Consider the following 17,727-nt stretch of genomic DNA (forward strand, 5'->3'; position numbering starts at 1 on the left):
CTATCGCACGCTTTTCGGTTTAGAGTTCAAGGAATCAAGATTTATGACATTTTTATTACAAAAACGAGCGCAGTTAGTTGTGGGCGGACTGGCTTTCCCCCCAATTCGATCCTCCCTCCCTGGCTGGCTCACACATTCTGCATCTACGCTGACTTTAAAAATATGCAGCCAGGCGCGTCAAGCCATTATTTGGACTTGGGCCTTGGGAACAGCAATAGCTACAGCTGCACAGGGAGAAATAAGAACTGGAATGATGAGAGAAATTTTGAGAATTATGTGGCATTTACAAGAAGGATTTGAGTTGCAATAAAAAAATTTCCATTCAATCTGATATATGATATGGCAAAAGCATTCTGTTGGTTATATAATATAATATTATTACACTTAAATAAGTACTAAATATTTAAAAATTATGATCTGGCCTCATATCTTATTTCTAATATACCTATAAATGTAGGGCAGTGGTCATCAGCAGAAGCAGCGCGAGCTGCCCATGGGATACAAACGATCCCTGCTGCCGCTCTGCCGCAGTTCTGCCGACACACATACAGTAAAAAACAGCAGGCGGAACTAACACATCGCAAATTTTACTTATACAAACAAACCTTCAACATGGGAATATATGCTCTTTTTCTGCTGGTAACCACTGATGAGGTCCACCAAATTAAATTTATAATATAGTAAAACATATTTTAATAAGTATGCCTTACAGATTGTGATCCTTTTTGTATAATCCTACACTAACATACATTACAATATATTTATATTACTTCTAATTTCTCTCAGTGTACTAGCCTGCTCTAGGGCTCGGGCTGGGAAATGCCGCCGCATGCAACGGAAGGCGCATAATTCACAAAACAGCAGGCGATACTGAACCAACGGAGGAGCAGAGGAGCGGAGCAGTTGGCAGAGCCAAATGCAATGGGAATCTGGGCACAGGATACAAGAACACCGCCCAACCCCCCACCTTGGGATGCTTTTTGACTCTCAATTTTAATATAAACAAATTGCAAACGTTCTTATTTATGACATTTTTTCCTCTACCTTTTTGGCATCTTTAGGGTATGTTTTCTGATTTCTTTTTGAGAACGTAAAGTGAGAAAGGTCAAAGGGAGGTTCGGTTGGTTAAATATAGATAGAGATTGAGATATAAATCTGTTTAAATCAAAGGTAACCCGTGGAATGCTCATAATCAGAAGTTTAAAGTTCAGAAGTTCTTGAAAAATATTTATTTTTCAAAAATGTAGTGTACCTAGAATTAGGTATTATCTAAATTGGAAATGCTTATGCACAAAAACCTTGACCTTGACCGACTCTTCCTCTCTAAATTCTAACTATTGCAATTTAAAAGTTCTAAAAGATTTCCGTGACATACTGTGACATTACCCATTCCTGACTTTCTTTTGTTTTCCGCCCAATTTGTGTTGCATACTTTTCCAAATACTGCTCAACGCATGGAGGAAAATTCCATTAACAATACGCATCAATTTGCATCGATCATTGTGGGGCTAACAATACGTCCAATATGCCAAACAGAAACAATGAGGGCACAAATAAAATAAAATCGAGTTGCATTCGTGGGAGTAAGATAAATTCTCTTGGCAGCTGTGCTAACGAGCAGCCCCGGGGAAAGTATGGTGGAATGCAGGGGGTTTTTCCAGGGGGGTTTTCCCGGGGGGCTTCTCTGCGAGGGGGGTTTCTATAGACTTTTTGTCAAGACAGCAAGCAAACAAGTATTTGCTGAGTAATGCCAACGCTTTTATTTTACGCGGGGGCAGAGATAGAGATTCCTAGGCAACTTGGCCACGTCCTTTGCCTTTTGCTTAATACAAATGAAAATGGATGAGCTACTAAGCGTTGTCTTTGCTGCACTTTTGCAGTTGTTGCATTCGAATGTTGCCGTTGCATTGACTGAACTGAATAAAATGAAATGAAAATGTTGCAACAAGCTGGAAAGACCCCCCCCGATCCACCACCCAATTTTCCTCCTGGGAATGCACTTTGTATCTATGACACGCCGTTGTCCTCCGCTTCTCGATTCACTTTCTTGCTGTTTTGTGCTGTGTGCATGTGTTTTGTCTTTGTTTTTATGCCATTTATTTATTTAAGTCAATTTCGTAGAGTGTGTTTGAGCATTTTGCTGCAATTCATTTTCGGGTTTCATTTCCCGTCTGCCTTTCTCGCTTGCCATTTTTTACGCGTCTTGTATGAGTTTGTGCGGAGCTGGATGGCAATTTTTACTTTGAGTGATTGCAGCCGAGGGGCAGGGACGAAGGTTGATAAAAGTGGGCGGACCGATTGAGCTGAGGACTCCTCGGGGAAGGGTTAAATCTGGAGTTAATTAGCTGACAGTCCGTAGCTTTGATTGGGTTTGCTCTGTAATTGGTGGAGGAGGGAATGGTTCAATAGACAGAGGTGCAGAGCAGTCGAGTTTAGCTTGACTTTAAGTTTGTAGTTACTCACTGCACAGAAAAGTATTTCGAAGTACCATTTCGTTTCATGTACAATATATACAAAATTGCTTAATTTTATAGTTTTTAAAAACATTTTTATAATTAATAATAACTTTCTAACGATCTGTGTTTTAAATACCTTATAAGAATTATTGTTATCAATTTCCTTATCAGTTTCTCAAAGCTCCGTCTTCAGCATAAAAAAAAAAACGGACAAAATAGTCTCGTCCATCTTAAATTAAAGATTGATTCTTTTCATTAACATAACTTTTAAATAGTTGTCTCCATCCATGACTGATTTTGAAGTGAAGTGGGGGAAAGGAAAATGTGCATGGAGCTAGAACTAGATAATGAACTTATTTGGGTATCGATTAATTAGGCACCTTTCACTATATCAAATTTCTATGCTTGGGCCCTGTTTTGCAAAGGCAAATTTTCCGTTGACCTTTTTAAAGTTCTCTTCTCCAATTTTTTCTATTAACCCTTTGTCCTTCTCTGTTTTTTCACTTTTATAAAACTAAAAAAATAAATGAATAAATTTAAATTCTGATAATTTTAAAACATGGCTTGGGTCCAGGCTTAAAAATGGTTTTTACAGGGGCTTGAACCTCCACTAAGTCAAGACCCTAACCACATTTATACCAAAATTGAGCTAAGTATAAGACATTCGCTTTAAGAGAAAATTCACAACCTATAGCCTTAAGAGAACTCGTTTTTAGCTGACCAAGTATGTTTTTCTCTTTGTGCTTCAAATTCAGCAAACTCTGATTTCTTAACTAATTCTTAATTCTCACGATTGGTGATCAAGTTATAAGCATATGATAAAGGAGATAATATGGATAAGGAAAATAATACAAATAAACTTAAGAGCTGTTCCATCTTTTGTAAAAATCTAGGATTTTTCGGATTTATGGATTTAAGAAAAGAAAACTGATCAGCTAATACAAAATTTATGGGATACATTATTATACATTTAAAGCATAAGCAGCTAAAATATAAAAAAAGTTTTTTTAAGTTCATATAGATAATGTAGTTCAAATTTAAAAAGAGTAAAGGTGTAACGGGACACTGAATATGAAAATGGTATAAGGAACACATGTTAAATTTCCGAAATTATTTGTATTCCCAAACTAGATCTATATTTATTTTCAATTAATGGATTATAAAATATTAAGAAATTTTTATTTTCTATAAAATAGAACATCATAATGTAACTTATTAATTCATAATATTTAAGCCACCGACATTTTTTATATTGTTTACCATTATTTAATAAGGGCTCAAATCGTATAAAGTTTTAAAATTATTTGTTAATTTTTACTAACTTGTTAGCTCAGAGAGCTGAGAATGGTATCCGCCTTCTCTTAATTCAGCCGCACTTTTGCGGATGCTCGTGGGCTTTTCGCTCGTGTTATCCTTCGAGGCGCTCGGCTCTTATCCTGTCGCTCGGAACGGGGTCGTCGTGGGCTCGGCAGCCGAGTTATAGGGCTTCGGGCCGCCGACCTCCGGTGGGGGGACTGTGGGGCCTGTGGGGCCCTGAGTTGGCCATTCGAGTTCAGTTGAAGCTCAGCCGTCGGACTGTTTCGAACGTGTTTGCAGGGATGCTGACGCTCGCCGCGGCAGCCATCGAATTAGCGAAGTTATCGGGTTCGGGTTCGTAGTGTCGCGCATAGATATATGCAAATCTCGTACCGCCAAAAAGGACCACCAATTATCGAAATCAATAAGAGCTAATTAGAATATTCCAGTACCGATATCGATGCGGGGTGGTGCAAAAACTGCATAAATAGCTTTGCGTGCTTTGTTTTCTATTTCGAGGGAAAAAATATATATACGAACGAAAGTCATGTTGCACACACAAAACGCTCCACTTTGGCTCCTTTTAGGCGATTTAATTGCCCTGCTCTCGTTTGGGGCATACATTAAAGCCAGCAACTAAGTATTTGCAAGTGCCCCAGTGTCTTCGTCGTTGTTCGTGCAACCCGGTGTGTGTGTGTGAGTTTGTTTGTGTTTTGATGGTCACGTGGTCAGTTCAAAGTTGGCTTAACCCACAACCGCCTTCTTGTGCGTGACAAAAGTCCAGCAACAGTAGCAACAATAACGGGCAACAGCAGCAGCAGCACAAATAGTAACACAAATGCAATAAAGGATTATCCTGCGTGGGACAAATTTAAATTGTTCGCCAGGTAAGTTGGCCAGGACGACAAGCTCACTTTTTGCTCTTTAAGACTGACTTTTTGCCTGAAAGTTTGCCAGCCCGGCTAAAGTTGAAATTGCCACCCGCCCTCGCAGTTGCTGCAGATAGAGAAAAAACCCTGAGTGGAATTAGGTTTCCGGTAACTTTCCATGAATTAATTAATTAAGTTTGCTATTTTGTTGTATTCTTTTTACCACCTTAGTGCAAAATGACTTAAGGAATATCAAAAAGAATTTAAAAACGATAGGTTGTTGGCTATTTTTGTTTGAATAATTATATTTAATCAAAACAGGGCAATAATTCTTAAACATTAGGTAGCTGCTTCTAAAGGTTAAAATTTATTCATCTTACCCAAATACTAAGTATACTTATACGATCCTTTTTTTAATCATAACTCTAAAATTGTAATATATACATATTAAAATATTTTGAAAATATCTGAACAATCTTCTATTACTTATCTGGCAGTTGTCAATAAAAAAGAAAACCATTTTGATAATTTAAAATCTTGAAGTATCACATGATAATTTGTTAAACCGATTTAATTTAAGATTCTTAGTTACAATGTGTAACACTTTTGGTATGGATTTCATATATTTCTATTTTGGTTGCCTTTGACCTCCTTTTAATATCCAGGGCTTTTCTCAGTGTGGAAGTTGGGGAATTCGCGGTTTTAAGCTCTTGTCTCGATGCGCCAGTTTTTCATTTTTGCCGCCCCTTCACTTTGCCCCCGTCGCTGGCAACTTGTATTCCCCCGTGATCTCCGCTCCCCTTCTCCACTTTTCCGCGACGCCACTGGGCCATGCCGATTGCCGTAACTTAAAATGCGCCAACTGACTGCCAGAAAGTTGCCAAAAACTTTGCCTAAAGTTTATTTACTTGTTTTTTTACCAGTCTTTCCCTGCTCATCTTTTTTCATTCCATTCCTTTGTCTAGCAATGCAAAATAAAGTGGGGAAAAAATGAAAATATTGCAAGCAAGAGAAGACTTTGTGTAAGATAAGTAGCAAATGGGAGTTTTGATCATTTTGGGATAAAATCAAATATACAAATAATTTCTTAAGATAGTTAAATGTAAATTTAAATTTAGGGTTAAGTCTACATTTTATATTAATTAATTAAGAAAGGGTAGAGTTACCCTTTCTTTTCGATTTTTATCATTGTAAACTTTAAAAGGTGTGATATTATTTGTTTAGTGCAGTAATCCTTTTACTTATATTTTATAGCTCTCATATAAATTATACAATTTTCTCAACCAAAAAATATTTAATAGGTTTTTAATATGACCCAAAAATATAGTTCAAGTATGTTTTACTAAATAATGACAGACTGTCAAAAAGAGCAAAAACAGTTTGGCCCAACTTGTGAACCTGCCACCTGGAGAAGCCTGAAATTTCATGCCTTTCGCCTGTTTATTAAATTTGCATGCCGTCTTTCATTAGAGAAAAGTGAAGACTTCAGGCCTTTCGCTTCCACCTCCTTCAAGGACAAGTACATTTGCTGCTTAGTTTCGGGGAAAATAAATAAATTAGTTCAGTAAATGGAAGTGAAAGAGTGAGAAATTACAAACTGCTGGCAAAGTTAATATTTAAGTCCTGCTGTTGTGATTTAACGAAATTCCCTCTCATTTTTGGACAATTAAAATATGCAAATGAGTCAACAGCCAAATGGACACGCACGACTACCCCAAAAACGGAGATAAGAGTGGAGGGGGCTATATGGATTTTTGACCAGGGTTCGGGTTGTCCGCTGCCACAGGGAGATACAAATGTAGAGATACAAATGGAGAGATACAAATGCGTAGGCTGAATTTTTGATTGGCTCTTTGGGCACTACCACCACCACCTCCCCAAAAACATTTTTGACAATTTCCAAAAGCTTAATGGCTAATTGAGCTGCCAGAAAGGAGGGGTCGATGGAAAGTGCCTGGAGTGAATGTTGCCTGCATTTGTGAGAGCACAAATTTATGGCGAAAAGTCAATTACGTGCAATGGGTCCAATAAAGACAGAAAAACCGAAGAGATACATTCCCCAAAGGGATACGCAGTTAGGGGTTAGTTGACAGTGCTACGTTATACCTCTATGTATATGGCTTATCAGGAGCACATATTTTCCACGAGTGTGTGCTGTGCTTACTTCAAAGAGGCATTAAGCCGAAACGTATAAACAAAAGTTACGCATACCCAACCTTAACCGTTGACGGGTTAATGTGATTTTAATGTACTTTTTACCCCCCGGTTCCCAACCCTTTGGTCCTTCAAAACCCCCGCAGTTTCCCGTTTCCCTGAGTGCTACGACTGAGTTAAAGTTTTATGCAATTTCATCATTTTTTTAATGTGCGCATTAAGAAAGTTTTTATTTGCCTTCTGCAAGTTTATGCAGTAAGGCAAATTGAAATGTAAATCTTTACATATTACTTATGCTGATCTTTGTTTTGCTGTATTATAGTCATTAAAAATTTGAAAAAAATTTTGCAAATGAGGATCTATTATTATTTCGCTTAGAATTTATTTACTTAAACTAACCTCATACATATTTGTTATTTGCCTAGACCTAAAATTCTTTTAATAAGATAGCTATTAAATTGAATATCACTTATAAGCATAATATCTTTAACAGGATTAATAAATTAGGTCTATATAAATTTAAGTACAACATATAAATAGCTGAATTTATTATCCAGTTGGAAATAATCGAGGAAGTAAACCAAGTAGTAAAACTAGCTTTTTTCCAAATGTAAGGTAATCGTATGATATAACAAAGCCACAAATTTAACGTCATTTAGCAGGAAGCACGGGGCTCCTTTGCGTGTGGCTGCTTTCCACATAACAAAAGCTGCTTTGGGGAAATTTTCCACGCTTTTGAAATCAATCTTCCTAATGACAGACTATCCAAACGAAAACAGCAACGGCAACATGAATAAAAGGCGGCTGGTAGACACGTGCGTTCTCCTCTGAATTTCACGCTCAAGTATCTGGTACTTGTAGCCGTAATCGATCTGAACAATAACAGAATGAAATGGCGTAAAAAATTGTATATTAAGAAACAGCAAACAAACCTGACATGGCACGAAAACGCGCCAAAAGACGCAAACAGATGTCTGCTCTGAGGTTTTCTGGGTTTCTTTTTATGGGGGATGGGTAAAAGTCTGTGGCTGCGATGATTCCAAAACAATTTTCACCTTTTGTTGGAGATGTTTGAGTGGGTAGCTGAGTCCTTTGGGAGTTTGGCTAAGTTCCTGGAAAGGAAAATGCAATAGAAGTCGTTGGAATAGAATGGCAATTGGTTAGGCGGTCTGGCATTGTTTAAATTGATTGATTTGCGGAGCGAATAATAATATACCTAAAAGGTATTTTAAATTTGGGGAAAAAAATTTCATATTTATTTACCGAAATATTATTATTGATAGATTACCTTTTTGACTTTTGGTATTTATAGTCTATTTTTAATGAAATCCATTAATATTTGATTAGCGTTATTTAATCCTCACAAGGGCTACATAAATAAACAATTATTGAAATGTGAATACTGAATAAATTGCATAAATATGTGAAAATAATCAGAGGAATTTAGGCAGTTAAATGAAATGGCTGGCAGTTTTTGTGTTTTGGCCCAGGACTGCCATTAAAGGTGGATGTGGAATATCCCCTTCGACTGACTCATTGCATTTATATTGTATATTCAATGATGAGTATGTTATTTTACCGAAATGAAACATTATTTTGCGCAACATTTTTGCCTTTTACGATGCCAATGTCCGCCCTTAGCCAGGGGAATTCCCTGAGAGGGATCAGCACGACCTCCATTTTGGGCTATATGTGTGTACTCCTACGAGTCTGAAACTCATCTTTCTCGTCTTGTGGCTTATTTGCAAGTTTGATGGATTTTTATCCCTTTTGGCCGCCTTTCCGTGTGGGCTTGCCTCACTTTTATTATTCGTTACCTCGTCCTTAACCTTTCCCTCTATCTTTTTTCTGGCCCGCTCTGAATTTTCTTCCTGGATTGTGGCTGCTTTTGGTGCAATTTTATTATGCCACCACAGACACACGCATTTTTATTTATTGTGTTTTTTTCCCTTACCCTCCGCTTGGCATTTATTTATACTCGTTACATATTCCGTCTCGTTCTCAGTCTCCATTGCTCTGTTTTTTATTTTATTTCTTTTTTTCTGCTGCCTTGTCGGCGAATTTATAAATATAAATGAGTTTTGCTCGATGAAGGTTAAATTGAAATTTACTTCGGTTTACTTTTGCAAAGGGAGTGAGGATATTGGTGCTCTGTGGGCCAGGAATAAGTTGTTTAGCTTGATTGGTGTGTGCCTCAGATGATGGAAAACCCCGGCGAAAAGTTGTTTAGAACTCTGCATTTCCGCTTCCGGTTCTCTAGTCCCCATATATATATATATATATATGCTTCTACATGTGTTCGTTTCCCATTTTAATTTTGCTAAGCAAACCGCCGGATATCTCCTTCCTTATCCCTTATTCATTCGCCTTTTTTCGGGTGTGAAAACTTTATTTGTCTGGCTGCCTTTTGTTTGGCCTTATCATTTGTCAAAAAAAAACTTCCCCAAATTGAATATTTGCATAAGTTTATTGAAACAGCCATCGGGAGGATAATGTTTGACAAAGGGAAAGGAAAACATAGAAGGAGTCCTCGCAGCCTTAATTCTGACTTTCTGTCCCTCCTTGAGAAGGCATCTGTTTGATTTGTATATGGACGACCTTGTCTTGGGCGAATCCCTTTCTTGATTTTTCGCCTTCGCTTTATACCTCATCAAGAAGAAAAATAAAATGTATCAAAATATTTATTCAGTGGATACTTATCTGTTAATATTAATGTTACGATTTCTAAGTAAATGCAAGAAATTAGAGTGAATATTGTTTTGTTTTTAAATGATTAGGAAATTTGTAATGAAACCATATTACAACTTTGGAGAATTGTATTTTATTTTTAAGCTTTGATTATATTTCAAATTTTTTTTTGTATTTTTTATTTTTATATATTTTTAAACTATATTTAACTTTTATCACCATTAATTTCAGCCTACTTCGTTTGTAGTACGACAGCAGTGTAAATTTTTGTACGAATATATACCATTCGAAAAATCAATAGATATATTATTTTAGTAATTCCTTAGTAGCCATGTACATAATACCCAAAAACGTTGTTAATATTTATCACTAACTCGACCATCAAAGGTAATCAAACTAGGCCAGAGCCTGGCATTTGGCTGACCACAAGTACATATAAACCATCAATATTTATACATAAATGTGCGACTGTGTGGGGGAATACGAAATACATGAAAAGATATTTCCTGGGCAAGGACATAAATTTCAACGGCCGCTGAGGCATAAAGCCAGTGGCTTAAGTGTTGGCCATGTGTCAACCATGGCTTGTCTTAACACATATGTTTGGTTACAGATTTATTTGTACGTATAAATGTACTTGCATCCGGACGCATTAATCTCAACGACACTAAAAATCAGATATTTCGCCAATCGTATCGTTCGCGCCTCCATTAATGTCATAATATGAAGGCAATTTCTTAAATTTTTCGCATATTAAACGATTGTGCCATTAATAACTTTTGGAGAGGGCAGGGGTGTATGAGGAAAAAAGCCAAAAAATTCTGTGCATGTTCCGAATGATCGCTTCAATAACCACAAAGGCCATAAGAAACAGGCGAAACTGGCTGAATCCTGGGGATAGAGATGGGAAATGGGGATTGGGATGGTAATGGAGATGTGGAAGGAAGTGAATGAATGAATGAATAACTGAATGAGTGACTGGCGGTCGGAATGAGGTAGCAAGTGCATGGCAGATTGAAGTGACGGACTAGCCAGAGTCCGTTTGAGATTGTTTGTTCTCCACGGCCCTTTGCACATGATAAAAATTTATTTAGACCAAATAGAAAAGAATGAGGCTGGCGGGAATAATAAACTACAACAGGCATTCGAGCCAGACACAAAGTGAGCGGGCAATCGAGGGTCAGGAAGTGCCCGGGCAGCCATTGACAGGAGGGCAGGAAGTGGGGCTTGGAGGGGAAAAAGTGCCACAACTATTGTGTATGAGTCCTGGCCTCACTGCAGAAGATCCTTGCCCCGGGCACTTCGGTGCCTCAGTCAGTCTGCCACTGAATGGCAGCAACGACAGGCCACTGACGACGACTGCATGCAATAAAATGTGTCTATCAAATGTATCCCTTCGTTCTTACGCCAACGTTACGTATGCTTAATATTCTCTTTTGGGTGTTCGACTGACTGGGTTTAGCCCTTTATCCTGACTTGTAGAAATAAATCCAAAGTTCTTAGATAAGATATTTAGGCTAATATCTAATAATATTATACCATTAAGAGAAGCAGCCTACAAATCTAATATTGAACTTATAAAGATTAAATTTTAATATGATAATATTTTGTATATAAACTTAAGCAATCATTTCTTAGTAATTCAAGTTAAAATCCGCATTTCCCATCCTAAAAAATAATTATAACCAAAACGTTCATAATTTTTGATCCCCAACTTTCTTATTTTTCATATTTAAATTTGATTAGACAAATATATATAAAAAGAAAGCATAAAATTTGTATAGTTTTAGCTTTATAGCTAAGTTTTAAAATGTCTATTCATAATCAATGCATTCTTTACATAATTTATACAATTAGTTAAACTAATTTATTAAAAACGTTTGTTAGCTCTGAAACGGAGTACCTTGCAGATTGCATATGAAACTCCTAATCCAAGCCATTTTAAAATAGTTATCTACCTAGGGAATACATAATTCGGACATAGAGTTTTCCTAATGTTTTTTGTTTTGTTTTCGGTTTCCCCTAGTTTTCCCTGCACCCCCAGCCCGACCCCCTCGATGTTTGTCTATTGGTTGGATGGTTCTGTTGCTGGTCGCTAGCTCGGCCGGCCGACGTTTCCGTTTCCGCTCACTGTACGCCATGTTGATTTTGCCATTTCTCCATTGTTGTTTTTGTTGCCTGTTCTGAAGTGTATGTGCGCGTTCTTTGTGTGGGTTAATGTGCGCACTCGACTGTGCGCAAATTGCTCAAGTGTAGTTCAAGTTGAGCCCCCCTCACAGTTTATATATTTCCAGCCATTTTTTTGTGATGCATGCTGAAAAAAACGTAAGAAAATTTGTTTTTTTATAATTGCCAGCCGGACCATTAGTTTTATCATTATTATTTTCCTGTCCAGGTGGTGGGGTTTCGCTTTTAAGGTCCTTTGTTATTATTATTATTATATTGCCTCACATTGGCACCTTTCCGGCAGTTTCGTGTCCCCTTGTTGCTTATCTCTTGGCCATATTTTTGGTCGCTTATTGCGCTGTCTTACATTCTTATCATTATTAAGGGCAGGTTTCCATTCTCCCCACTCTCTCCAAGTTGACGACACTCGACGGACACGTTGACAAAATGACAATGGCAGATGGAGGAGGAAGTGAAGGTCCTGGACGACCCGGAAACCAAGTGTGGGAATCCTTAGCACAGAAAGCCTGAAAAATTTCGACCCATCTTTGGGTTGATACCTTGCCTGCGCTTTGTAGCCTATTGATTTGCCTTTTTTGTCTACGCCATCCCAGGGTTAACATCATCTCCATCTTCATCCACTTTTGTATCTTTCCTGGCCACCTTTTGTGTCTGTTTATTGGCGGTACCTTTTCCTCCTTTGTCAGCATTTTGTACACTCACCTCACCTCTAAGTTTTCATACCCATTTCTTTTTTATTTATTTGCAAATCATTATTATTTGCTGGGGACATTTTTCCCGAAAGAGAGATACACGAAATGTCCTTTTTGTTCTCCACTCGTGTGCCAATTTTTTACCTTTTATTTTACGTCAGTTATTCTGTTTTTTAAGGTAAAATACAATATTTCTCGTCCTTTGTTGAATATTGCTTATGGCGAATTTTATCGCTCGCTGGCAATCTAAGGATGGTTAGTGGGGAGATATAGGGGTTGTGCATGGGTAGGGTTGATGAACGGAAATGGTAACTTTTTGTTTGCTCAATGCCTTATCTTTAACTTCAGTAAACTGGTTTATTAAATTGGTTTGTGTAAATATAAATTTTGCATATTTCAACATAATGATTTTAATATTATGAAGATATTTTTGCAACATTCATAAGAATATATTTCAGTAGATAGCAGGTTTATTTTTTTTTAAATTCAGTTAACTATAAACAATTCCTGAGACATGTATCATATAAGTTAAATTAGTTAAATTAAAACCCATAAAGAAGCGAACTCATTGTTTTATCATATCCCACCCTATAGTTAGGCACATAATTAATATTGTAATTACCTTGCATAAACCATATTTCAAGTGTTACATTGTGTAATCCCAAAGAATATCTAAGTTAGTCTTATTATGCAAACCACCGGTTTCCACCAACAAAATTAAAAGTTTAGCTTCCGAAATATTTTATTATTCCATTCTAACCTCTCGCTTCAATAATTACTCTCCTTAAATTCCATGACTAATGTTGTCAAACCACCTTTTGATTCACCCCGCAAAGGGCCAAACTTTTCGGCAAGGTGACGAACTTGCTCATCTCTCTTTGAGAAACTTTCCTGCCCGAAATTGAGTTTCCCAACACCCCTACCATTTCCCATCCCTGTGAACATGAACATCTGTGTGAGGTCTTAACGGGGCGCGTCGCCTTACAACTCGATAATTGCGGCTTCAACTTGACTTTAACAGAAAAAAAATCAAATATATAGGTATATACCTAAAATCGGAGTGGAATAAAAGAGCAAAAGAAACTTGTCCAACTTTTTAACTAGCCTCCAAACTAAAAACTTTTCAATACTCAAGCCAATGGAACCAATGGATTCACCCACTGCTTTCCTTTCTTTTTCTCTCAATTGCAGCTGCTGCCACGGGGAAAAGCGGAGACCGTTGAGAAAATCGAAAATGTGCTTCCATTAGGAGGACGAGAAACCGGAGAAGTCGGCGAGAAGAAAGAAAAACTGCAGCGCCAAATCTGCAAACCAAATCCAACTTAAGTCACATCAAATTAAAATCAACAACCGGCGAAGGGTGAAGGAGAAAGGAAAATTATAAGGAAAATATATATATAGAGAGACAGGAGAAGGGGGGAAAATGAAGTGCAATAAAAGTCAAATGGCCACGTTAACAATGTGGAAAATTTTTATGGCCCTGCTGCTGGCGATGGCACTGCTAATGCCGCTCACATTAGCGCGCCTGCATTCCACTTCCGGCGTAGGAATGTCCGGTGGATCGAGCAGCATGGGTCCTGGCGGAGGATCCGGGAGTGGGGGCACATCCTCGAAGGATTCACACGGTAAGTCCACCTCTATCCCCATTTTTTTTTTGATTATTTTAAATGGCTGTGGCTGCAGCCCGGGGTCCAAGCCAGAGAGTCCAATAAATAAATTTAAATATTTAACTAACTTGCATTCGGAATGCGGAACCACTCGCGACTTCCACCTCGTCGGGAGTTGCCAAAAAGTCTGGGAAGAAAAAAAAATGCTTGCATTTTGGGTGGGAAAAACTTTAACACCTCGTTGCAACTGGAGGCACGTTGTCCTGGCACGTGTCCTGGCATTTATGATTTCATTCCGCTCCGTTGTAAGTTCTGCAGTTCCATAGTACGAGTAGCTTCTCGTTTGGCTGCCTCTCTAAACTGTCCATTAGCACCCAAGCAAATGCTTATAGAATTTTGAGCAGGGTGGGGCAGTGAGTAAGGTGGCAGTCAGAAACACGTACCCTAAAAGCAATGCGATCTCGGCTAATGTAAAGCGATGCTGCAAGTTTTGACATATTTGATTCATATTTTTGTTATACCATTAAATCATAGAGGAATGGAAAGGGAAGAATAAATTTATGATTTTAAAGAACGTTTCTTAACAATGTAAATTGCAGATTTTTTTAGGGGTCATACTCAGGGCCGATTTTTCAATGTCATGTTAACTTTTGTCGTTAAGTTAAATTGCTTTTTCAGGAACATTAAGTACCTCAGTATTACTTTAGTCTTAACTGACTGAAGTATCTTAACTAGAGGATATGGTTTGGTTAAATTTGTAGGTCGACAAAGTAATTTAAGATTAAATCGGCCTTACAATAATTTGTAATTCGTAGCTTAACATCACATTGAGAAAAGCAAGTTGACTTTCCTAAAGTTTTATGTTCATATTAAATCTTTCTGAGAGATAACAAACTACAATAGAACCTTAACTTGAATTTGAGAAAACGTCCCTAATAGATCCTTTCAAACTTTTCATGACAAATTAATGATTAATAAACGAAATTATACTTGTTATAGTTCTTAGAAAACACTTGAAACTTTAAGAAATAAGAAGGAAAGCATGGCAACAAAATCCACCACAAATCAAAGCCTTTATAACTTGCGTAGTTGATTGAAAAGTTTATTCCCAAGATTTTTGCACTTGTCACAGGCGCTCAGTTCTCCGCTGCCGAGAATTCCCAGTTAAGCTCTCTTCATGGAGATTCTCCGGCAAAGTCTTAGGCCAGCTGAGCAAAAATGGAGAAAACAGCTTTCAGGTGTTTTGAGCTGCGAAGAGCTATTTGACAAAACTGCCAGACCAAAAGCCGGGGCTATTTATTATGCCCACAGGATGTAGGAGCAGGAACACACACGCACCCGGGACAAAAACAAGGTGAACTGCGTAAATCATTTCCACTTTATGCGCTCTCTAAGCCAGACAGTGTCAACAAACTGCAAAGGCTGTGGACCTGGGAAAGGGATAAGATATGCCAGAGTTTGGTTTGCGATGGGGGTAAAACAAGCATTATGGAGCATTAAAAAGTACAGGACCAAAGGCAGAGGACGAGCAGAGGGACAATCTCTTGGCAGTCAAAAAGTTTTGGCCGTTTAGAAAAGTGTCAAGCATTTTATCACACGGAACCTACCCGAAAGTGGCCAACAACAACAGCAGCCGTAATAAATCTTTAAGAAGCTGGCTGGGAAAATCCTTCTGGTTTTTCCTCCTTTTTTTCCCCCGCCCAGCTAATGCATTCCGACTAAACAGGCGGCCAAAAGTATGCAACGAACTGGCAAACCCGACTGACATAGTGACTAACTGACGAATGTCCATCTCCTTAACCTCCCGCCAACGATTTCCCAAAACTTGTCAACGTGTTGAGTGCAGCAGTTACCAAATGCTCCAAGGACCGGAAAGAATGTGGTCGACGGGGCCAGTCATCGCATCGCATCGCATCGCACCTTTGCCGCATTTTCGGTTGGCAAACTTTTGTGGCTAGCAACACGTTTTGGCCAACAAAAAATATGAAAAAAAGGAACACTCTGGCAAAAACAAACACGCGAAGGAACTGGCGATTGACGCTTTTTGTTGCGCCCGGAAAACGTGTCCCCGAGCAGGTTGAAGGATTAACCCTTCAGCATCACAGCAAGTCAACCGCCAAAATTGCTTTGTGTGGCTGCAAATTGAATTTGTGTTTTATAGTCGACTTCAAGTTGTAGCAGTTTGTACTTTTCAAACGCACTTGGGGGGTATCATTGTGGGCTTAAAAATGTTATGACGGAGTTGCAACAATCTTGCCACAGCTACTGGACTTCTGACTTTAAAATTTATTGTTGCATACTTTTTGGCCCCTTTATAAATGATTTCTAAAATCTTGTTGTTTATTTACACCTTAAATTAAAAACATACATATATATATTTTAACTAGCTTTTACTTATAAATTATATCTATATACTTTATATTTTTTTACTCAGAGTTTAAAATATGGTGTTGCATACTTTGAGAAACCTTTTTAAGTGATTAGGAATTATCTTATGTGTTTTTCTACATATACCATTTATTTTCTCGGAACCTAATACTCTTTTAAAACTAAAAGCTAAGCAAAACCGAAACACTTCCAGGCATTTCGCCTCACCAAACTCAAATTGGGCTTTATGGCAAAATACTTTTTGCAATTAAATTGTTTGAGTTTGAGTGAGTGACAAACCCGTTGAGTGGAAATTTTACGGTTTCTGGGGGAGGGGAAAACTTGTCGTAGAATTTGTAATTACTCGAAGGGACGAATTGACAGCAGGTTGACAGGTGAGCAGACGCACAGATGGGATTGAAGCACGCCCACGAATCTGCGGCTTTAATTAATTAAGAATGAGGAGGGGGTGAACTTTCTACTTTTGTCACTCTCAATATGAGGGCGGTGTACATATTTCAGCAGGGATTTATTTACCTTTGTGTCCGGTAAATTCTAAAGATTCCCAAAAGATACCAAGACAAAGTGAAATTTTAGAACGCTTATCTGCGAATATTTTCCTGGCTTTGTGGCTACTAATGGGGTGGCTTTCAGGGGGGTGGGCATTTGCTGCATTTTTGGCTCCTTTGTGAATTTTGTCGCGCAATTTTCGCCAAACATCAAAATGCAGCAGCAGCAGGGGCAAAAAAATTCAAAGCATGCGCTACAAAAGCTTTTAAAACAAAGCCTTGACTAAAATTCCCAAAAAAAAAGGATTTTTGCCGACAAAGGCGTGGAACGAAGGGGCGTGGCAGGGAGGCTAGACGGAAGATCACAAAAGCCTTGATACAAGAAAAGCATACACCGTGCATCCCCCTTTCACCTTCTCTCGACATTTTTAGGGCACAATTTTGTCCAAAAAGCGCGGAGAAAATGAAAGTTTACATGTCCTGGCCAGGCGTCTTTTTGGTTGTATTTGTGTCTTAGTTCGCCTAAAAATATACTACACCAATTTCTAAAGAGTCGCCTTGGAAAAGGGTTTACGAAAGTCAGAGGGGCAGGGAAAACTGGCTGGTGAATGGCCCATGAAACCAACTTTTGGTTCCGTTGCCTTGCCGCCTGGCTTCGCATTTTTGTGACTTTCATTTGCCATAAATTATTTTATGTTATTATTACACAATACATAGAAAAGGGAGAAAAGGGAGAAAGGCTGTTGGCCAAGAAAGATGAAGGCTGTGGTAGAGCAACAAGCCAAAATGGAAAATAATATTATTGCTTGGAAAAGTGTTGGCAAGAAGTATATGTTTCAGTGGGACACAATTTAATGAACTACTGAAAAAATAAGGAGTCTTTAATAATAAAAACTTAAAGA

The 17,727-nt window shown here is 38.1% G+C and overlaps 1 protein-coding gene across 1 annotated transcript in view; it reads left to right on the forward strand.

Moving 5' to 3' along the window:
- The first annotated feature begins 4,026 nt into the window (after positions 1–4,026).
- Positions 4,027–17,727, forward strand: part of LOC119547092 (neural cell adhesion molecule 1) — a 73,863-nt gene continuing 60,162 nt past the window's right edge. The window contains exons 1-2 of the mRNA XM_037853791.1: positions 4,027–4,639; positions 13,534–13,967. Coding sequence (XP_037709719.1) covers positions 13,766–13,967 — 202 coding nt within the window. The 5' untranslated portion in view covers positions 4,027–4,639; positions 13,534–13,765. The remainder of the gene's footprint in view (positions 4,640–13,533; positions 13,968–17,727) is intronic.

Source organism: Drosophila subpulchrella, chromosome 2L (genome assembly GCF_014743375.2).
Source record: "Drosophila subpulchrella strain 33 F10 #4 breed RU33 chromosome 2L, RU_Dsub_v1.1 Primary Assembly, whole genome shotgun sequence".
Lineage (NCBI taxonomy): Eukaryota > Metazoa > Arthropoda > Insecta > Diptera > Drosophilidae > Drosophila > Drosophila subpulchrella.